Genomic DNA, 22,773 nt, shown 5'->3' with positions numbered 1-22,773 from the left:
CTGCCCAATCTTCTGTCCCCATCACCTTGCCCAGCGTGCTCTGGGCTGGAAGGGCCCCTGCTTGTTGATAGGCACAGCACTTGGTGAATCGGTTTGAGGTTCCCAGGGTGATCAGGCACCTACTGGCAGGAAGGAGAATGGAATGACTTTGGGGAAGCAACTCAGCTTGTAAGATTCTTCATCTTACAGAGAAAATAATCCTGTCTACCACCAGGTTGTTTGAAGATGAGAAATGAGGCCCTAAGGAGCCCGGTCCCGCTCCTGTCACATAGTGAGAGCCCGTAAGTGATGAGTCATGAACGCTCACTCCAGGCCCAGTGCTGAGGGAGGCTGGCCGTCCGTCCTGTTGCACATCTAGGGAAAAGAGCCCTGCCGGTGAGATGACAACTGATGCCAGCTTGCAGGGAGTTTCTAAGAGCCATTCCCTTTGCTCTGTCATGCCCAGCAGACTTAGGAAGAACACCCCAGCTTATCCATTAGGTAGGCCATTTTATCCATCAGATCTGCGTGTAAGTAGCGTGCCAGAGTAGAGCTTGGCGGAGTCAGCTAGCTGACTCCTCAGATTTACACAGGAGGACCCCGCCACCCAGAGAGGCCAGGGGACCTGTCAGGCATGTGGAGCTCTAGGGGGCGTTCCAGGAAGGGTCAGCAGAGGGTGTCCAGATGACCCTGGTGATTGGGAGGTGATGGAGGGACAGGGCCAGTGAAATCAGCTGGCAGTCAGCGCTGCCAAGGGGGAGCGACCAGGTGCCCTTTGCCACACCGTGTTCAAGGCATTTGAGAGCTGCCTGTGTGTCTGACAAAGCTCAGCTTGTTAAATTCGAGACCTGGGACTGTAGTCCGATTGCAGAGAAGTGACTGAGGCTATTGAGACTCTCCCAGGAGAGAAAAGGTGATCAATTCCTCTGGATGGAATTCTTCCAGGTTGTTGGGCTGCCCTCCTTTCTTGCCTCGTCGGCTGTCTTGGGTGGGGAAAGAGGCCTGGCATCCCTTTCTGAGGACTGTGTCTTCCTCCAGCGAGGGGCTTGCCGGGAGACTGTTAGCCCAGCTGACCCTCCGGGACCCACCACCTGGAAGCGGCTTCTGCCTAGAGTTGGTGGTGCCTAGAGCACCTAAATGGGTGCTGTGGTCTCCCGGGCATCGTAAGGGAATCGATTCTCTGTAATCTCCTGCCCTAATCGTTCTCTCCACTCCCATGGGCCGGGGGTAGGGGCGGTGGTCACCCTGCTGCCTTCTTTCCTGGGCCTTTCCTGGACCTGCTTTTCTGTTTAATGTTTGGCAGCGACTCTAGGCACTGCCTGGGTGCTGCTATTGAAAAACCACAGGAAAATCCCCCGCTTGCTGCTGCCAGCACAGTCGAGAAATCCCGTGGTGTGCAAACCCGCCCCAGTGGAATATTCCACCTTGGAAGCCGGGGGACGCTCTGGCCTTGGCCATATGGGGCCCAATTTTCATGTTGAAGAAATGCTCCCTTGTGGAGGAGGTGTGGGAAAGAGGAAGCTATGTGGAAAAATGCCCCATTTACTCAGAGCTCAGCCGTGTTTGGGAGGCTCTTGGGTCCCACGAGCCATCAGAGGACCCCTTCCCTGGAGCACCCCTCTCCTTTCTGGACCCCTGAAGAGGGGTCCGGGAACTAGAGGTTTCACAGCTCAGATGCCCCTGCTGGACTCGAACCTGGCTATTCTCACCCAGCTCTTTTCCCTCCTGCCTCCCGGGTCCCGGGCCCACTGCCCAGTGTGTCCCCCCCGTGGATCCCCAGAGAGCTGCATCCTGACAGGGTGGGTTTGGTCCAGCCCCAGGCTCCGTGACCTTTATTCTTGAGTAACTATGGCAACACCGCCACTTGGCTCCGGCCTGACTGTTCCTGGGATGACTTCAGGGACACCCCTCCTTGAACTCAGACCACTAAGACTCTTCCACAAACACCCCTGTGCCCGTGAACTTCTAATGGCTTTACCTCCGGGGCTCAAAGGAATGTATGTGTTATTCCCATTTTACAGGGAAGATAATAGGGCCTCAAGGGGAGGGTCAGGAACTTGTCCCAGGTCACTCAGTGAGGAGCAGGCGGAGCCAGGACTCAGGCCCAGGGCAGCCTGCCTCCCCAACACCACACTCCCCGGAGTCCAAGCGTCTCGGCCCGGCGTGCAGAGCCGGACTCGCCCTCTCACCCTTATCAGCCACTGCTTCTGGCTCCCATTCCCAGCACGTCCGGCCCAACTGCTCCAAAGCCCAGTCCCGGACCTCTGTTCCCACAGGCCCCGCTGCCTGCAGTAGTCTTCTCCTGCTCCCTGAGTGTGCCCCCAGCCTGCGTCTGCGGGGTCAGCCTCTGTGATGACCTTCCTCCCCGGCAGGCATCAATCTTTGCAGGCCCCTGACCCCGGCAGCGGGACACATCCTCCCTGGGTCCTCTGCTGGCACCGCATCTGCAAATGCAGTAGGAGGTGACACGCTGCAGCTGGGTGATCGTGGCCTCTCTAGTCTTCCTCTGAGGGGCCCTTGTTGTTGGCATGCGAGAAGTCATTTTTCAGAGTCCTAGAGTGTCCACTGATCCAAAGAGCGTGGGGGGGGCCAGTTGTCCATCCTTCACTAGACAGATGAGGAAGCTGAGGCCCTGAGAAGGGGGCATGAAGAAAGGCAGTGTGGGTTTAGTGGTCCCCTGATGGGGGAGTGGCATGGGATGGGGTCCGCCCTGGATGGAGAACAGTCTGCCCTCCCCCTCCTCCCACCCCACTCTGAACCCGTTGGACCCTCATCCCTTCTGAGCTCTGTTGCAGGGGTGTGACCAGCAGGTAGTGAGAACTGTGCACTTTTCTTCTGGACCCACCTAGACGTCTTCCCCGTGGGTGGAACAAACCATCACTTGGTTGGTCATCTCATGTAATTAGGTTTTCCCATTGCTGCCCTCATGCATTGTCTGTCCTGAGTGTTTGTGCAGCCTTCTGGGTGCTTAGATAAGAAACGCTGGCTTTCCTTAGCCTTCTTCGGAGATCTCCATCAGAAGGATCTAGGAAAAACACCCTTGTCGGTGAGGCCGGCCCTTTGTCACATGGCCTGGCAGAGCGCTGCCCTCGCTTTAGACTAGGTCTTGGCGGTAGAGTGAGGGTTTCTGGGGTGGGATAAACATTGCCAGGTTCGGTAGGGAAGAATTCTTCTCCTTAAACAGATTTTAACTTGAAACCTTGATGACAGAAGCAGCTGAGTCTCACCAGAGAGAAAAAAACAAAGGAGACGGATTTAACCTTGGGCTCCAGCAGCTGGAGTCAGTCCAGCAACCTCAGTGTGGCTGCTAGCGGACGCTGCAGAACAGAGAATGAGGAACCGCCTCTCCAGGGGTCCACTGTCCAGGCAGGACCACTCCTCACCTCCCTCTTCTGTAGAATTCCCAGCTCCTCCTTCCCAGCGCAGAGCCTTGGGGGTTTACTGTCTGTGGTTTTGCTAGTCAGGGATCCGCTTCTCAGGAGCTTGAAATGCTTCACCTCTCATCACTCCCTTCAGGGGCACTTGATCTTCATGTCTACAGCCCGGTCTTATTAAAGTAACTTAGGGATATTTTTATAGAGAGCAATGTGTATAGCTGGGGATAAAAAGGATTTTCTTTAAAGTAGTCATATAGGTGAAGGTTTAAATGTGGCTTTATCACTTACTTGTCTGAGGCTTGGGTTCTGCAAATGGAAATAACAGTGATTACCTTGCATGCTTGCTGTGAAAATAAAATAAGAAGGTGCTCAATAAATGTTAGTTCTCCTTTCTGCCCAAGGAACCCCTCCTACACACACACACACACACACACACACACACACACACACACACACGAGTTTTTACTTAAGAAATGTCTTGAGAAGGAGAAGTGCAGTGGAGGGAGAGTCCTGCGGGCTGGCTCACCCCTGAGTGCACCAAAGCCTCGGAGGCACTGCTGTCCCCGGGGAGTTCCCTTTAAAGTCTCCTCAAACCTCTCACAGGCAAGAGGTGCCTCTGCTGGCACCGCATCTGCAAATGCAGTAGGAGGTGACAGCTGGGTGATCGTGGCCTCTCTAGTCTTCCTCTGAGGGGCCCTTGCTGTTGGGATGCAAGAGGTCATTTTCCAGAGTCCTAGAGTGTCCACTGATCCAAAGAGCTTGGGGGACCAGCTGTCTATCCCTCACTAGACAGATGAGGAAACTGAGAGGGGGCACAAAGAAAGGCAGTGTGGGTTTAGTTGTCCCCTGATGGGGGAGTGGCGTGGGATGGGGTCAGCCCTGGATGGAGAACACTCTGTCCCTCCTCCCTTCCTCTGTTCCCAGAGCCTGTCAGATCCTTGTCGCCTTGATTCTGGGTGTTTTACTCAGCCTGTTTGTAGAATGGGGCAAAGCCCATAGATGCATGCCACGTAGTTGATGGAGGTGAAGTCCTCAGAGCTGCCTGTGCCGTGGGCCTGGCACTCACCTCTTGTCCTGTGCCACAGGCAGCGGGTTCCCTGGTTTTGAATTCATCCTAACCGGAAAGCAGTAGTTCTGTTTCTAATGTAGAGCTTTTCGTTTGCTTGTTTCTAGAGCAAATCATGGAGGAAAATAAAAAACATGGTGCACTGGTCTCCCTTTGTCATGTCCTTCAAGAAGAAGTACCCCTGGATCCAGCTGGCAGGACACGCAGGTAGCCACAGCTCTCCCGGACTTTCTGACAGGATGTCCAGCTCTCTGGGGAGGCGTCCAGCGCGTGTGGGGGACGGGCCTGGCCCTGGATGCTCCCGGGGATGAAGCATCTGAACAGGTGCTCCCCGAGAGACTTCGTGGTCTGCAGTCGCAGGCGTACTTGAGAGACGGGCCTTAACACCGCCTCGAAAATGCACATGGACACCCGCCCTCTCCACAGTCTGTGCCACCTCTTCACAAATCGCACACATTCCCCCCTCAGTCTCTCTGTCTCTTTCAATCTCTCTACCATTTTAACTCAATAAAACAGATGAAGTCATCAGTCTTTATAGCTTGCCTGCCATTTGTCACCTGGGACAAAGAGACAAAGCTAAGTGCTTCCCTGAGTGCCTGTTGTATGCCCTCATCAAGGTGCTCCTCTGGGTGACAATACGTATGCAGATACAGTGTCTGCCCCGAAGGAGCTCGTAGCCGGTGGGAGAGGCAGGCAGGTCGCCCCAAGAGTGTTAAGACGTAGTGGAGTACCGGCTGCAGTGGCCACGCCCTGGGCTAGCCGTGAGGTCTCCAGGTGGCCCCTCAGTGACAGGGCAGGGCGTCTAGAGCTGTCTAGCCCACTCATGGTGGTCCTTTGGTGGGCATCGTCCTCAGGGGACAATTCAGTGGCCGCCCGTGGACTTCAGGCCAGCACAGGGTCTGACATTTTTTTTTTTACACCCTTAACCACGTTGGCCCAGACCCCAAGGCAGGTGGATGGACACCCTTCCTCAATACTTACCTGAGGGTGTGGCTCAGAAGGAGCGCCGCCCAGCCGGGCAGAGCCTTGGCCGCTGCTTCTCAGCCGGTCTCCCTCTCCTGGCGCTACATCCTGTTGTATCAGGGCTTCTCCTCCACTGAGACCGGAGACACTTTCGTGGCTGGGAAGCAGGGTTGACGGTGGGGTTGGGGGGTGGTAGTCACACAGAGAGGGGTGAATAGGTCCTGGCGCAGACCTCTCACTTCGCCTTCCTCACCCTCCAGTGGTGAGCACTGGCGTACTTCCATCTTCAGAGGAGGAGCCTGGGGTCTGGGAAGTCGGGGAACCAGCCCAGAGTTGCCGTCAGGGCATGGCAGCGGGGGGGGGGGACTTGCACCCACTCCGCTTAAAGGGCTCGGTCCCCCAGTGGGGACCTGGGCACACCTCCAGCCCCGTGCTGGCAAGCTCCGCAGCATGCCCGAGAGGCCCGGGCCCTGTGACGGAGGGCGTGTCTGGCAGGGGCGGGGGTCAGAGCGAGGAGGGCTCAGGCTGGGGACCCAGGGCCTCCTCCCACCTTGCTCTGCAGGGAGCTTCAAGGCGGCTGCCAATGGCAGGATTCTGAAGAAGCACTGTGAGTCGGAGCAGCGCTGCCTGGACCGGCTGATGGCCGACGTGCTGAAACCCTACGTGCCTGCCTACCACGGGGACGTGGTGAAGGACGGGGAGCGCTACAACCAGATGGACGACCTGCTGGCCGACTTTGACTCGCCGTGCGTGATGGACTGCAAGATGGGCGTCAGGTGAGCCAGGCTCCTCAGATGGGGCACATCCGCCCCTCAGCCCCCAGCTGGCCGGGCGGCAGATACCGGGCACGGCATTCCAGGCTTCCAGGAGGCCGGGCTTTCTGGGCTGTCCCTGAGGCCTCATGTGGGCGAGGCCGGGCCAGGGATCTGGTTGGACCCCGCTCTGGTCATCTCACATATGTGCTGGCTTTGCCCAGGACGGCCCCTTCTCTTCTCTGGCGAGCCAGGGGCCGGCGGGGGAGGGGACGGGAGCCGGTAGCCGGTGGGACCAGAAAGGGGACCTGGTGGATGCGGAGCCTCCCCAGGGAGAGGGCAGAGAGAACTGCCCATCTGGTCAGGTGGGATTGCTGGGGGGAGCAGAGGGCGGCTTCCCGTTAATGTGGGCTGCGAGGGGGAGACTGGAGTAGAGGCTGTTCTCATCCCACCCTCCCCGCCCTGCACCCCAACCCCGAGCCAAAGAGGGAGCCGGTTAGCAGATTGTGGTGATTTGCCAAAAGAGACTTGCGCCTGTCATAAGGGTGCAATGGAGGAGGGAGGAGCGTGAGAGGCCCTGACAACAGTCACCAGCTTGCTGCGTTCTGGACTGGGGCTGGCGGTGACCCCAGCCCAGTGGCTGCGTGGTCCAGGGCACAGGGCCAGATGGGTATGTGGGCATGTGTGTGGAAATGCGTGTCCCCCCCCCACCAGGCTCCGCCCAGAGAAGAACCGGGAGGGAAGGAGGCGGGGGGAGCGGGCTGGAGAAGACAGGGTGGAGGGCAGAGCCAGGAGGACCCGAGCCCCGGGCGCCTGAGCTCTGGGCCCTGCTTTGGCAGCAGGGTTTTCTCATCTCCTCTCAAACTCTGACCATTCCGTGTCAGGAGTCATGGAGTAGCTCCTCCCCAGCAGGTCAGCGGGTGGTGAAGTCCTCTGAAGCCTCAGAGAGCCGCCGACTGCAGGTGCCCAGACGGGAGGGCCAGACGCGGGCCTCCTCCATCCGGCCCGCCGCTCTCCGGGGAGACCAGGCTCCGAGACGCAGAGCTCACAGCTGGAGCCTGCGTTTGCTTTGGATGGTTTAAGCAGTTTTATTTCTTATAAGAGGAGTTTGAGAAAAGGGTGTGTGTGTGTGTGTGTGTGTGCCCGCAGGAAAGAAGCAGGCCAAGCCAGTCAGTTTTCCTTCCTTCCTCATTCCTCCTGGGAATTGTGTTATAAAATCAGACCCTGACCCTGCAGCCTGACCCGCTGTGTTCCCTTGGCTTTGCCTCGAGGGCAGGGACGAAGGGGTGGGGAAATATAGACCCCACTCTTTGCACTGTCCCCAGCCTTTCCCTCCCTCCATCCAGGGGTCTCACCATCTCCAGCCCACAGAGAGAAGACAGAATGTCCCTCCAGCCACCACTCGGCCACTGCTCTCCCCAGGGTCTTATTTCTCTCCCTGGAAGGACTTCCCGTGATGCACCAGGATGTGCCCTCTCAAGGGGAGACACATAAATATTCCGATCGGTATTCACTCAGACCGGGGCCAAAGAAAAGTACACCCTGTGGGAAGAACGTGTGGCCAGTCCGTCCTAAAAGGCTGCCGGGGTGCCTGTCTGTTCCCTGGAGGCTGCTGGGGACAGGAGCCCCCTCTCCTACCAAGGCTGCCCCATCCCCCTGCTGCCTGGAGCTTCTGTCCCACTGCACCCAGGGCTCTCAGGAGAGACCCAGCGTGACCAGCAAGGCTGGGACGTGTTTAACCCAGTCCTGGGCGGGGCCGCCTGGAGGCTGAGGGAGGAGGTGTGTGAGGATCCCGTATGGAGGGGAGGAGGTAGGTCTCCCCAGAACGGGTCCCAGCCCAGCACCCCCTTCCCTGTCTCACGGGTCCTGAGGACGGGGTGGAGGCCCTTCTGTACTCTGAGCGCTGGGTGCTCCTTACAGCCGCCCTGGCAGATGGGCCACCATCCAGTCTGAGCAGGAGGACCTTTGACCCCAGAGGCTAAGGGACTCCCCAGGGCCACGCAGGCAGGGAGCCACACAGCCCGCCTCTGCACCAGGCCTCTGACTGCCAGTCGAGCCTGGGCTGCAGCCTGGCACTCCCCAAGGGTTCTGTGCCTGCCAGAGGGAGGAGGCCACAGCCCAGGGCCACCACAAACCCTGAGTCCGGGGCATGAGAGGTTGAGACTTGTCACAGACTTGTCACAGTGGTGGAAGGGCTAGCTGGTCAGCAGACCCAGCCGTGGTGAGGCCTGAGGAAAAGATGATGCAGCCACCTGCGGTGTCCTAACGAGGGGTGTCTTGGGACCCCAGTTCCACACGGACATAAGCTCACATCGCTCTAGGGCGTCTTCTTAGATTTGACCCCGTATCTCTTGTGTGTCATGTAGCCTGCCGTGGAGAATCAGGAGTGTCTTCCTGACCTCTGGACCAGGGCTGGCAGGTGGAGACCAGAGCTGTCTGTAGCACCTGTGCCCTGGTGGGAAGCAGGTTGGAGAGAGCGTGGGGGGAAGTGGGTGGCTTTGCTGTATCACCTGTTGGCTCCCCATGGGCTGGCTGCCTTCCTGAGGGGAACACTGCCTTTACTTAGTCTTGTGGCTTCACCCAGCAGGCTTCATGGACGTGTGACCTTCCTGCTGGGGTGGGCGAGGTGGGCCGGGCCAGTGTCGGGACACCAGGGTTGGGGAGGCTTTGCAGCTCACCTCCCGGTGGACCCCTGACCCCACCACCAGGCTCGTGACCCCTGTGGGCATCTCTGCCCGGCCCCTTTCCTCTCCCAGAGGGTGAGCAACTCTGCCCAGACTGAGCTGCACAGGCCCTTTCTGGAGCAAGCCCCATGTGGAAAGGGGTTTGACAGTGAGGCCTGCTTCCTGCTTAAGGAGCTACTGAGAAGTCTTTGCAGAAGTGCACCACCCACCCACCCGCAGGCCCCTGCAGCGCACTCAGGAGCATTGGGGATGGCAAACCCTTTGCCCGCCACACAGCACGCACACAAATACACACATGGGCCAGCGTGACACAAGTCCATGCAAAAGCAGCCTGCCTCGCAGCTCTGCCCTGTAGCGCTCATCAGCACTGACCTGGCTCTGCACGCAGTAGTGTTTGTACATGCACGTGTACGTGCATGGGCGTGCATACAGTAGTGTGTGCGTGCGTGTGTGTGTGTGTGTGTGCAAGGGCACAACCAAGGACAGAACCTCCTTATGGTCTGCATCATCCGCCGGAAGGTCCTAAATGACCAGACCCAAGTTCACCACCAAGGATTTGCTTTTTTCTTGAAAGAGTTGGTACAGTGGTTCTGGAAACTTATCTTTTAAAGGATTTGACCAGTCTGTTCTGGGTCCCAAACCGGCTGGTTGGAGGTATGGTGGGAAGCGGTAGAGCAAGGCCCCGGGGACAGATGGAGAGTGGAGGCTGGGCCTGCTGTCACAGACCGCCGTGTGGGCAACGCCCACGCACACGGGCCCAGGGAGAAGACTTCTCTCTACTCAACTGACATTGCGGATTCCTGTTTCAGGAAGGGTCACAGGCAGCAGCTGAGCCCACTGTGGGGGAGAAGGGGAGTTTAAAATAGGAGCAGGGAGGAGGGTGGGCGTCTGTGATGTGCAGCAGGGGTGACTCACCCCGTTGGCGAAGGGGGCCAGGGAGGCAGCCTGGGGCCAGGAAGCCGGTCTTGGGCTGCCCAGATCCTGTACTGTCCCCACTCCTGTTACCTCTGCCAGTTTCTAGGGGACCCCTGCCAGTTCGGCCTGCAGTCCCCTCGCAGCCCGTGCGGAGGGCAGGGCGGTGAACAGTTTACTTGGCCACATTGTCTTGAGGCCTGGGGTCCGAGGGGCAGGAAGAGCCCAGCCCATCTCTGCGGTAGAAAAAGAGCCCCGAGGCTTTCCCTCCCATCATGGGCTTCTCCCTCCAGCACTGGGGCCACTTCAGAGGCCTTCTGGCCTGAAGGTGTTCCCTCTTCGGAGAGAGCCCTTAGGCTGCTGGAGCGGCAGGGAGATGGGTGGGGTGGACAAAACGTGCTCCCCGACTCACACAGGTGCTGGCTTACGAAGCCCTCGCTTCGTGGAAGGCAGCCAAGAGGGGGGACAGCTGGACCCTGAGCGGACCTGCCCTCCACCCCCTTCCCCACCGTCACCCCAGCAGAACGAGTCGCCAAGCGGACCCTCCTCCTCCCTCCTCTGCTGGTCCCGTGAGGTGCCCTAGAAGGAAGAGCTCCTTGGGCTTTGTCCGGCCTTCCCAGTGCTCTTGGAACGAAGCTGCTCCCACTAGGCAAGGCTGGCCCGTGCTCAGTCAACAGCCAGGCCCAGCCCAACCAAATGTGCGCCTGTCCGGGACGAGGCTGACTTGGCCCAGCTGACTGCAGCCCTCGGGCAGGGCACCAGTGGGCCGCGCTCCGGCCAGCGGCCCTCATGTGGCTTCCCCTCCCTCCCAGGACCTACCTGGAGGAGGAGCTCACCAAGGCCCGGAAGAAGCCCAGCCTCCGGAAGGACATGTACCAGAAGATGATTGAGGTGGACCCAGAGGCCCCTACCGAGGAGGAGAAAGCCCAGCGGGCTGTGACCAAGCCGCGGTACATGCAGTGGAGGGAGACCATCAGCTCCACGGCCACGCTCGGGTTCAGGATCGAGGGCATCAAGGTGAGGACAGCCAGCGGTGGCCTGAGGCTGCCTGAGCTGCCCCGCTCCTGGGTGGGGAAGGGACTGGGTCCTTGGGCTCCAACAGCATTCACCCAGCGGTCCTGGCTGCTCTCAAGACCCTACGGAGGCTGTAAGATTCCTCCCCATACGGTGGGCAGCCAGCCCCAGGGACAGACATTTGGGGAAATTGGCTTACTCCTTGGTCTGGGTCTGGGTGCGATGGCCATGTAGGGGGCTGGGGCCTTGGAGCAGGGGTGGCTTCTAGCCCCGCCCAGCGTTGAGCCCTCTGCCGGGGACCCTACATTTAGCCCAGACCATGCCCAGCACTGAGAACCCACCCAGGAGGCAGCTCGCTCGCTGGATGCCAGTGCCGGGAGACAGCTCATTCTGCCCAGGGCCCGAAAATCAGGACTGGCAGTGAGATGCAGCCAAGGGAGGGAGCGTGCGGCTGCCTTTGACATCCGAGCCATCTGCCTGGGGGGCAGGACCAGGCGCTGCTCCTACGCGTCACCGAGCCCCTCTGGGGAGGCTGCACCGAGGCCACCCCCAACGTCTGGGCCACCTCATTCTCTTTTCTTTCCTCTTCACTCTCCCAAGAAGGGCCTGAGAATGCGCTCCCTAGACCCAGGCTCCTACACGCCTCCTTTGCTGTTCTGTTTGAGAGCCGGCTCAGACACACACTTCACCCCAAGGAGCGGGGCTGTGAGGCGTGGCCCCTCGGTCTCGGGCAGCCGTCCCTCTCAAGCAGAGGGCAGTCCGAGCGTACTCGGGTTTCTGTTCTCTGCCCATTCTTGGCCCACGTTGGCCAGCCCTCGAGTCAGAGTAGGGCAGCGGGTAGCCCTGACTCACGAGCGAGAGAAGCCAGGACAGCCTCCTTGCCGATGGCATTGGCTGGAAGTTTCTGCGGGGCAGTGCCTCGCTGCCGATGGTTTGGTTTCGAGTGGGGCAAAGTTTTCACCTTCCCCTGTGACAGCTGCTTTACGATCTCCAGGCTGAGAAAGCCATTTGCCCCGCCCCTGTCTTCTGAAATCGGCTTTTGCTGTTTTTTTGGATCCAGTGTGAGAGTAAATTATACGCTCGTTCTCTTCCTCTCAATGCTCCGTTCCTTTCTGTATCTGTCTGAAACAGTCTGCTTTTCCCTCGACCTCTCTCTCCGTCTCTCGCTGGATCTCCTGGTCTCTGTCCACTGTCCAGCTGCAGGAACGGCCAACAGCCCATCTTCTTGGGCTGAGGGCCACCAGCTCCGAAAGAAGCCAGCTGCCTTCACCAGCAACCCCCGCCTCCCCCGTCCCTGGTCCAGGAAAGGCCCTGCAGAGACCCCTGTGGGGAAGGCCCGGCCCTCGGCTCTCTCCCTCTGCCCAGGGTCCTGCCTGTTCTTGCAGAGGCAGTGACAGTGCTCGGCTCCACCCTGCTGGTGCACAGACGCACATCTGGGGGCCTAGTGGAGCCAGCCTTTCTCACCCTTTGATCTTAAAGAATAGCTTTCCTCGTAGAGATGCTAAGCCCCAGGTGCTGCCTGAACAGCCTGGAACAGACATAGTACTGGGCTCAGGAAAGGGAGCCATTCTGTGCGCTGGGTGGGGCAGGGAGCAGGATGGGCTGTGTTACGTCTTCGCCTTCAGGGGACCTAAGTAAGAGACCTTCCATTACAAAGGGAATCGAGCTGAACTTGGGGCGAGGAGCGCCTCTTTCCTGTGGTGAGGGAGGGTGTCCCTGGGCAGCAGGGACTTTCAGGCACCCCGGTTCCAGGGACCCGGCCCCTCGTGGAAGCAGAGGCCCGTGCACCTCCCTCAGCCCCCTACTGCTCACACTCAGGACCTTAAGGATGGACGGGCGGGCCCCGCAGCCTCGCTCTTCCAGTCTTGGTCCAAGCGCCCCTCGTGCCTCCGGGCCTTCCTAATGCCGTTTACTCTGCCTGGGACGCTGGTGCCACCGCCTTTGTTCTCCTCAGCCAGAGCGCAGGACAGGCTCCCCCGTGCCGTGTGGTCGCATTGACCACGCGGCGCCTGCCTCCTTGTGCCCTGTGTGGGCACCTGGCTGCCTGGGGGTCAGCCTGGGGCTCATGGCTCTGAGGCACTGTGTCATTCTCCTTCTCAGAAAGAAGACGGCTCCGTGAACCGGGACTTCAAGAAAACCAAAACGAGGGAGCAGGTGATCGAGGCCTTCAGAGAATTCACTAAAGGAAACCGGAACATCCTGGTGAGTCGGGTGCCCCTTGTGAAGGGGTCGGGCCGTGTGGTCTCCGGGCAGGGGTAGCTGCGCCCCCTCTGGAAGTTCTTGCCCAGCCCGAGACGGAGCCAAGGTTCCCATACAGAAAACCCTGGCCCCAAACTTCTGCTTGGAAGGTGAAGAGGGAGGTGGTGTGGTTGTTAGCCCGTCCAGCGGGTGAACACGCACTCACTCTTTCCCTTAGCCAGCAGCTCAGCTCCCGAAAAAAGTCTCCATCCCCTTCAGAGCAACCCTTTCCTCTAGCACCCGCTGCAGGCCAAGTATTGTGCCAAGTGCTCACCAAACCCTCATAGCAGCCCTCTGCAGCGGGTTGGCATCCGTGTCCCCATTTTACAGATGAGGAGACTGAGAGGTCAAGGGCACACAGCTAGGAAAGGGGGAGCTGGAGCTCACACCCAGGTGGGCCGGCAGCCTGCTGGTCCCTGCGCTTCTAGGCCTGGCTGGGCCTCCACCAGGCTGAGACTGAGTGAGGGAGGTGTGCGGGCATTGCGGGGCGAGGTGCCGTGTCACCCTCCGCAGCCAGAACTGATGGGCTCTCTGAGCCTGGAGGTGTGGGTGGCAGAAGTTCACGACAAAGTGACTTCATTCGCCGCAGGCAGGCTGCTGGACGGACGCTCTGAGCGCTGGGATCAGCTGAGGTAGGGTGTGTTGAGTCGCCACACCCCAAGGACAGTCAGAGACCTGGGTACACCAGGGCCCTGAGCCCTGGAGCGCCTGTGAGAGGCACCTTCCCCTGCACAGGCTCCCGGGATGCTGAGTGGGGAGGGCTGGACCCAGACAGCCTTTCTCCAAGGAGACTCCGCACCGGCTGGAACTGGGGAGTTTCCCTACCCCCCTTTTCCAGCTGGGAGACTTCGCTTGGCCCGTGGTAAGAGCCGAGGCTTCAGTCACGGGGCAGGCACCCCAACTCTTCCATAGCTGGAGACTCTGGACTCCGGGTCAGCGGCCGGGGAGGATTCCAGCTCCTCAGCGGAGTTTGCCACAGAACGCGTGCTGCCTGCACCCGGACGAGAGGGATTATTCCTGGTCCGGAGCCCCAGGCTGGCACTGCTTCAAATGGGTGTCAAGGGACCCTATGTGCCTGTGTGCGACATGCTTCCCTCGCGGCCCCTGGGGAGGGTGGGCACCCCCAGGGCCAGCACAGCTCTGTGGAGAGGCCACTGGCAGAGATATTTGTGGCTCTGGCTCTCTTATTCTGTTCTTTTCAAGAGTTCAGGGCACTGAAGTTTGTATCAGGAAGACAAGCACCATGGCAACCGGGCTCTGGGTGCTGCCTCCACACTGCTGGCGTTCCAGAATAGACTTAACCCTCGTGCGAGGGGCTCCTGGAGGCCTCCCGGCTGTTCGGGAACTGTCCCCCGCTCCCCCGTCCCCAACCACGCCTCCTGTCACAAAGCAGTGGAGGGAGCGTGGGACCAGGGCCCCAGCTGCTCCGCCTTCTTTGGGCCTCAGTTTCTTCATTTCTAGATGAGGAGGTGGGAATAATCAGGGTGTAAGGCCCTCTCATGCTGACGCTCAGAGACTCTAATGGGCCAAATAGCACCTAAAATCCACCTCCCACACCCACGTGTCTAAAAATCTGGTCATCTTTCTGTTCCCAGATCGCCTACCGGGACCGGCTGAAGGACATTCGGGCCACCCTGGAAGTCTCTCCCTTCTTCAAGTGCCATGAGGTAGGTGTTGGGCTTTGTCCTCGGGGACAGAGAGCCGTGTTCCGTGTGGTTGGCCACGACCCCTGGGCGCGCCCGCCTGAGCTGTGGGCCTGACCCCCGTACTAGCAGACCTGCTTGTTCCTAGATGGGCCGCCCATAAGGAAGGAGTGGGGCGTACGGAGGGCCGGCTCGGCCTGGCTCTGCCCTGTGTAGCTGCACTGGGTCCGGCCATTCAGGAAATGCCCTCTTCTCCCTTTGTCCTCGCTGAAGCCCAGTGTCCCTGGGTGCTTGGCTTCTCCTGGGGTCTCTGCCGTCTCAGCTTTGCGCAGCCTGCAGAACTTCCTCCAGCTGGCCTGCTTTCTCTGGGGGACAGCCTGGGGCCAAGGCTGAAAGGACCTGAGGCCGAAGAGCCGCGCATGACCTCCTGCGTGGACGGAAGGACCCGTGGCTGCCCACTTGGCAGCCCCAGGCTTCGTCTCACAGCTTTGCCCTCCCTTCTTCAGCACTTTGCTCTTATTTCCTGAAAAACTGTTTTGCTATACTCTTTCTGGAGTTTCACTTGGAAACTTCAGGTCTAGACCGAGGCCAAATTAGCTGGGGCTTCTGCTTTTTTCCATCTGGGAAGAGAATGCCCCCTTCTCTGGGCTCAGCATGTCCAGGGGGTCTTCCCTGCCCTGGCCGGGGCCCTGGGAGCTAGAATGACACTTCAGCGCCTCCCCACACCCCCATGTCTCCTTCGGGCCTCACACAGGTGACCCAGGGGGTTGGAGGGTGTGTTCATATTTGGGAAAGCGCCTTACCCCACGCAGGTGCCCTGACCTGGCCCACAGCAGGGAGGGGTCTTGGTGCCCACTGTCCCTGGCAGAGACCGTGAGCAAAGACCAGCCTCAGAAGCCCTGTCTGCCCAGGACTTGCAGCAGATGTGCTTCCAGGCTGGGGGGTGACCTGTGCCTGACAGCCCACCCTCCCTGGGGGCTGTGAGTGCCTTGGGACAGGGTCCTTTCCGATCTTCCCGCAGACAGGCGTGTGGTATCTCCTTGGCACCTCCCCCTCGGGGAGTTGGGGAGGACTCAGTGGTGCCGAGGGATGGGTTAGCTGTGGTCTAGAAATAGAGGAAAGTGTGCAGGTTGGGACTGGGGGATGGGGACGAGGTCTGCCCTCCTGGACAGTCCTCCCTGGCGGTGTGGGCGGTCATTGTTCTGGGTCCCATGTCCTCCGTCCATGGCGTGGCCACTCGGGCAGGCTCTGCTGCTCAGGTGAGAATGGGGGACAGAGCCCATCGGCTGAGCAAAGCTCGCTCCACTTCACCGAGGTCTCAGGCTTTTCCAAGCTCCCCTAAGGTGCCGGCTTGCTGTCTGGAGGGCAGGGCGGGGCCCCAGCCCTTCCCCGCCTCACCTCCCTGCTCCCCTCCAGGTCATCGGCAGCTCCCTCCTCTTCATCCACGACAAGAAGGAACAGGCCAAGGTGTGGATGATCGACTTTGGGAAAACCACGCCCCTGCCCGAGGGCCAGACCCTGCAGCACGACATCCCGTGGCAGGAAGGGAACCGGGAGGACGGCTACCTGTCGGGTCTGAACAACCTCATAGACATCCTGACGGAAATGTGCCCGGGCGCCCCCCTCTCCTGAGGCCACCCTCTGCCCCACCTCGTCGCCACCCTGGCCTCTCCTCCCCCTTGCTTCCCTTCTTCTGAATTTTTCCTTCACTTCCACCTGGGTGCAAGCCCTAGAACTGACCCTCCCGAACGGCACTACAAGACACTTTGTAGACGAGATGAGATGAGATTTTCTAGTTACTGCCTGATTGAAGGGTTTGGAGCAGGGCTTCCATTTTGCTTTCTCAATAGGATCTCCTACTAGCAGAGAAATGCCCAAACCCAGGCTTGGCCACCTGCAGGGAGGTCAGTAGGGTTTAGATCTGGAGGGAGGTTCAGGTAGCCATGGGGTTCCTGGCTCCAGAGGGGACCCTAACAGAAGAGCCCCCTACCACAAGCCTCTGGGCAGGTTACCTGTGAGGGCCTGCTGCCCCCTGGTGGCCAGTGCCATTGGCACCACTGTTCGGCACAGCCTGTTCCTGCCCCATCCTCTCAGCCTGGGGATGGGCTGGTGCTGTAAAAATAGGTGCCTGGTGCCAGGCTTTCTGGTATTTGGGGCACAAAACCACTGGGAACAGAATGTTGGCCATGAATAAAGTACCCTCTGCTTAGCAGCCTAGGGACTCCGAGAGATGCCGTGGTGGCCTTTGTAGGGCTGCTAAAGCAGAGACCCCACCCATCCGGTATTGAAACCCTCCGGCACTGGGACAGACCCAGGAGCCAGAAGTCCAGATCCAACTTGACTGTGCTCTCTGACATTGGCCTTCCGAGGAGTGGGCAGGTAGGAGCTGTGTTCTCCCTCTCTGATTTTCGCCCGTGAATTCAGAGGGACATTCTGCAAACCTGAGCTTCCAGGGATGCCACCCAACCCCCAGAGCCACTCGTACCCCCCACTCCCCACCTCGCTGTGACAGGGTCCTCAGGGCTGGATGGCAGTGGGCCAGGGCCCAGGCAGCCCCAGGGGAAAAGAGACAGAACCTGCCAAGGACATTCCTCTCCTGTCCCCTCGCCTCCCAACTTCCTGGTGCCAGGTGGTCCCCCTGCTGCACACCCAGGATGCTCATGAGGCCCAGGGTCCCCAGCAGTTACGGGGCAGAGCTGCAGGCCAGTGCTACGCGGGGAGGAGGCAGGAGGCTGGCTTACCGCCATCATTCCCCCACCCCGGCCCCGAAATAAGTCTTAACAGCCTGAAGGGCTTGGACCCGCTTCCCAGATACGGCGTGAGCAGCTTCCAGAGTATGTGGAGGGTGCCAGGCACCTCTTCCTGGGGTCTCTAGGTTGCTTGAAGATTCACAAGGAACCAACTGTAAGCCTTATTTTAATTGTAAAGCAAGTGGGTCTATATTATTGAGAAGAATGTAAATTTGCGTGAGTTGTAAAGAACAATAAGTCCAGCTCTTTGGCCATTTGGAGCTGGGCCCCAGGTGTTCACCTTTGCTGTCAGAGGTTGGACCCGTTTCTCTGCAGGGAGCTGCTCCAGGGACACTTGGAGATGATGTGTCCCCAGGGGTGTGTGCCTGGAGGACCAATCCAGAGGGAAGCCTTCCTGGGCTGCCCCCTGTCACCGCAGGGTCTCTGGGGGAACTGTCAACTTGCCCACGTGACACGTCCGTTTCCCCTTTCATGCTGGGTGAGTGACGGTTGGTGGGGGCAGAGGGTGGGACACATGAGGATGCATAAGCACAGAGTTTAAAAATGGAAATCACTTTTGAACTTCCTGGCTCTTGTTCAAAACAGCAGTGAGCTCCTGTGTGGGCTGCCTTGCTAAAGGTCACACCCCCTCCCGGCTGAGCACGAGAGACCTTGTGACACCACATGACCCTAGAAGGCAGAAGCACCAAAGTCAGCCCGGGGTCTTGGGAGCTGTAGTCAGCTGGGTCAGAAGGGACCCCGGGGGTCTGGGCTGCTCCTGTCTGTGGGGAAGGGACATCATTAATTCAGATGTAAAAGTTCTACAACTATGGGCTGGCCAAGTTACCCTCATTCTATCTATGAAAAAAGTTTGCTAAAGCAAATTAATGCTATGAACAAAAATTACAGGGGACCAGCTTAACCAATTTAAGAGAACAAACTTTCCAAGCACTTTAAGCAGGCACCAGTTGTTTGCAAACAATGTGCTAATATGCAAGTGACTTGTTCATTAAAGGAGGCCCATCGGGCCTCTTACTGGTGATCCTTTGCTTTGAGTTACAGTATATATGTGAATGGTAGAAAGTGGCATCTTTCTAGGGTTATGCTATTAGGGGTTTGGGGGTTTTGTATTTCCCATGCTAGTTCTCCTGCACACCTACTCTCTCTCTCAACCCATTCTCCCCTCTGTCCCCGACTCCCTTAACCGAGCGGGATAGATGGATCCTGGAATGTGATTTCCCAGAACCCCTGCCTAGGCGGTCTGAAAACCTTCCCCAGCCAGCCTGGTCCAGGCAGGGACTCCTTGGGTCCCGGCCGTGCAGGTGCCAGGAGGGTGGGACGAGGTGTGCACACCTGCGCACAGGTGAGTGGGCGCCCTTTCTGCCCTGTCCCCATGGGGCCCTGGGGCTCTTGGGGTTCAGCACTGCTCAGCAGTGGAGGGAGGTATCTCAACTGCTTGTCCCAGATGTGCCTTTAGTGTCATGTAAGAAGTTTTTAAGTTATATTTATTTTGTTGGGTTTTTTTAATTGCACAAAACACTAAGTCTGAGAGGCTGGATTCTGTTTCTCCTTTAAAGCTTTGCCTTCCTTCTGAATTTCCTTTCCCACCCAATGGAAAGAGCCGGATGCAGCCCTGGCCATCCTCCCACCCTACCCCGCCACCCTCCGCCATGGACTCTTTCCACGCTTCGCTGTATTTAGCTTTGAGTTTCTCTGCGTCTGGTCAACTCCCGTGTGTATATAACCCAGGCCGTTGCTTGGGAAGAAGCAGGGTGCTCACCCCCTGCCAGTGCCTTTTTCTGGAGGAGAGAACTCCCCTGAACGTCCTCCTTCCTTCTGCACCCCTCTCCCCGCCACACCTTTGGAGAAAACTGAGCTGTTACAAACCCCCGCACAGTGCCTGTCAAACAGACTGCAGATGCTCTGTACCTTCCTGAATAAAGGCCCTGGAGATCACGGTGCTGGGTGCTGTCTGCGTGTGGTCCTTCTCACCCCAAGCCCTCCAGGAGTGTCTGGGGGTGAGGGGGTCTTTGGAAGCTGGAGGATCCAGTGGGGCTATGACAGCCCCCAGGGGTGGGGGTCAGATTGGGTAATATTTTAATCTGCAAAGGATTTTAAACACTCTTCAAAACTGCTCTTTTCTGCTCTCTCCATGAAAACTTTTACATAGCAGCTCAGGGGTGAAGCAACAAAGCGCTCCCCACTCCACCCCCCACCACCCCGGGCTGGCGGAGCTGCCAGCAGCTTTTGCTTATGGAGCCCCGCTCTGTACGAGGCACTGGGTGCTTCCATCTGTAGTCCCCTTTGATCCCTGTATTAACTCCACGAATAAGGCTGTATAGTCTACAGATGGGGAAACTGAGGCTCAGAACAAACACCTTGACCTGGGTAATAAGTGGGAAGCAGGGCTTCAGATCCAGAATTTGTCTGGTTTCAAAACCAATTCTGTCTTCCTCCCTCCCTAGGGAGCATCTAGAGGGCAGAGAGCTTGTCTTATCTTTACCCTGCATCCCAGGCGCTAAGCACCGGGCCTGGCACATAGTAGCTGCCCAGCGAGGGTTTGATGGACTAATGAATGGCCATGTGGCTGGGATGGCCAAGGAAGACAGCTGAGAGCAGGGGCCCCTGCAGCACATCAAGGGTTCACCATGCGCTTCCCTTCAGGCCTCTCCAGCTCTGGATAGCTACTGGCTTCATTTGCAGAACTCAGAATTCTGTATCTGGAGGCTGGTGCATCCTTCCTTTATCATTTTGAAACATTATAGGACAAAAGTACAAAAAGGCCACAGTGCCTTTGCACCTTCTGTCCCTTCTGCCTGGACTGCTCTCCCCAGGTTATCATGTGGTAACTATGCTCACTCCAGATTCTCACACCTGTATCTCATTCCTGCCCCACAGCTGGCTCAGTGGGCTCCAACCATTGTCTACACAGGTTCACGCAAACTGCTTCCTGCCCTTCCTTCCCTGTCAGCCCAGAGCCCTGGGATGTACCCAGGCCCGTGCCCGTGTAACCCTGAAGTCTGGGGGATTTAACCCCCCTATGGTACAAACTTTTCCCCGATGGGAGATGAGAACAGGTCAATAGGTCCCTGCCCCTTCACCACACCCCTCACTGACGGATGCAGCCCGACTGGCTTCCCCGAAAGTGGTCCTATGAGATCAAGCAACCAGCTGCACTTAGTGGGGGTTGCACTCTGACAAAGCAGCAGGAAATAAGCCTCCTCCTCAGGCTTTTCTCCCTGGGGAACCTGAACAGAGATACACCATCGTTTAGATCTTGGCTCAAATGTTGCCTCCTTGGAGAGGTCTCTGAACCCCCAGCTAAAGCAAGCGTACCCCAGCCGCGCTCTCAGTGCCCTGTCTCATCTCCCACACTCTTGCTCAGTGTTCAAAACCATCTACAGGACTTGGGGTCTGTCTCTTCCATTGCGACACTGCCCCTGAGAGTGGGGACTTGACCTTTTAACTGTTGTTTTCAGTGTCTCACAGTGCCAGGCACAGGTGCTTAGGGAATGTTGATGGGGTCCCTGAGCACCCTGCGTGACCATGGCAGTTGGGCACACAGACACCCCTTCTCAGGCAGGAGAACAACTCCCAGGTGGTGTGGATTCTCTGGCCTCGGTCCTCTCCTGCGATCCTACCTGTGCCCCTTTCAGCCAGCCGTTCTCAGTGTCTTTCTCCAGATCTTGCTGTTGCCAGTAATTGACCAGTAAAGGCACTCAACCAGTACTTTCTGGAATGGGTGAGTGGCACTCCCTCTTCTCATCCTTTCTGCTGTGGTTACCCCCCCCCGCCCAGGGCTTTGTGATCACGCCCAACCCATGTGGAGCCCCTGTGGCCGTGAAACCCCGGCCTCTTGTGTCCGCCTGGGTTTCCCTGCTCAGCCTCCTGTGTCCAGTGCACAGGCTGATGGAGATGCTGCTACAACCCTTCGGAGGTGGTGCCGCTGTCCCCCACTCCCGCCCGCCCTGGGCCACCCGTTGGAGGGAGCTCCTCTCAAGCGCTGCACCTGTGAGGGCACCTGCAGCATCCAGACCTTCTCAGCTTCTGCACCCCTCATCCTGCTAACCTGGAGTGGACGCCACACATCCCCTAGGCGCTCTGGCCACAGAGAAAGGACCAGACCCCAGGCCATGGGGAGACCCTTAGAGGAGCCTGGGCACCACCAGGGCGCGGGCCCCTGGATGGGGAAGAGTTGTTCTCTGGCTCAGTTAATGGGATCCTGGGTCTTTCTGCCTGCTTCAGATGAACTTCAATGGCCAAGGCGGCCTGTCGAACTCTGCCTGCCCTGGGAAGGGAGAGTCAGCCTGGGAACCGGTGGAGCTCAGGGAGGCTGCTGCCTACGGGCCCCATTCATCCTGGGTGGAGACGGGATTGGCGGGGGAGTGGGGTTCTGAGTCATTGCAGCGCGGCCCAGCCGCCTCAGAAGGGTTTGACCTTGGTCCCAGCAGCAGGGAGGAGTGCCACCTCTTTCCCTCAATGGTTCTCACCTGGCTGGGCGTCTGCGCAAAACAGCCTGAAGCAGCTGCTCACGTTCAGCTGCTTCATTGGGAGAATCTACCCCAGTCAAGGAGCTGAAGTGAGGTTCCATCCGCTGCAGATTAAACCCATTCCAGTTATACGCCTGGGAACCGGGCTGGCTCTGTGGACTCAGGGCGAGATGGCTTGGGGCCCAAACTCCTTCATCCCATGGACTCTATAAGCCCCTCTCTAAGCAGAGGCCCAGGGTGGCCTTTCAGGTGTCAGGCAGCCCTGTCGGCACAAACCCCCAAAGACTGACGGCTGGTGCAGCGGGAAAGTGCTGACCCTCCCAGAACGACGTCAGCTCACAGACCCCGGCCCCTGACTGGGGCCTGCCCCTGCTCGCCTGCCACCTGCCCCTCGCCCCACTGGACCACAGGGGAGAGCCACGGCTGCCTCACTGCCTCCAGACCGGGGGGCGTGCCGACGTCTCAACCCCACCCTGAGGTTCCGCTTTCTAGGAAGACAGACTGTCCGGGACAGTCCTGCATCATGGGGAACCTGAAGGTCAGTCACCCTGCTGCTTCCCAGGACCACTTGTGGCGCCAGCTGCCTCGGCTGGGTTCCCTGAAACACGGAACCCGGGGTAAAAGCTTATGAGCTAACACTTCATTGGGCAGAGTGGTCCCAAGGGGCGGGGGGGGGGGGGTCGGGGTGGGCTGGCAGGGACGAAGGCAACGTAAACACGAGGGGACACGTCAGAGGGGCCTACGCACTAGTGTCGGGGGTCGGTCCTGGGGGGCAGGGAGGAGCAGACCTTCCCACTGATCCTCTGCACAGATCTCCGGAGTGGCACTGCCAGCCTCTCCGGCAGCCTGGGTACAGGTGCCTGTCCCTAGCAGGTGGCTGTGGCGGTGGCAGGGGAGGCGATGTGACTCCGGGACCGTGGGGAGCA

At 58.8% G+C, this 22,773-nt stretch overlaps 1 protein-coding gene across 4 annotated transcripts in view; it reads left to right on the top strand.

Moving 5' to 3' along the window:
- Nucleotides 1-19,318, top strand: part of ITPKB (inositol-trisphosphate 3-kinase B) — a 100,054-nt gene extending 80,736 nt beyond the window's left edge. For all 4 annotated transcript variants that reach the window (XM_082393239.1, XM_082393240.1, XM_082393243.1 and 1 more), the window contains 6 exons: nt 4,530-4,629; nt 5,948-6,161; nt 10,546-10,750; nt 12,848-12,949; nt 14,581-14,652; nt 16,045-19,318. In XM_082393239.1, the coding sequence (XP_082249365.1) occupies nt 4,530-4,629; nt 5,948-6,161; nt 10,546-10,750; nt 12,848-12,949; nt 14,581-14,652; nt 16,045-16,260 (909 nt within the window). In that variant the 3' untranslated portion in view covers nt 16,261-19,318. The remainder of the gene's footprint in view (nt 1-4,529; nt 4,630-5,947; nt 6,162-10,545; nt 10,751-12,847; nt 12,950-14,580; nt 14,653-16,044) is intronic.
- The last annotated feature ends 3,455 nt before the right edge of the window (nt 19,319-22,773 follow it).

This window comes from Balaenoptera borealis (genome assembly GCF_965194805.1).
Source record: "Balaenoptera borealis genome assembly, chromosome: 1".
Taxonomy (NCBI): domain Eukaryota; kingdom Metazoa; phylum Chordata; class Mammalia; order Artiodactyla; family Balaenopteridae; genus Balaenoptera; species Balaenoptera borealis.
Note: the sequence above shows the minus strand (reverse complement) of the source record. Positions and strands in the feature narration are given on the sequence as shown.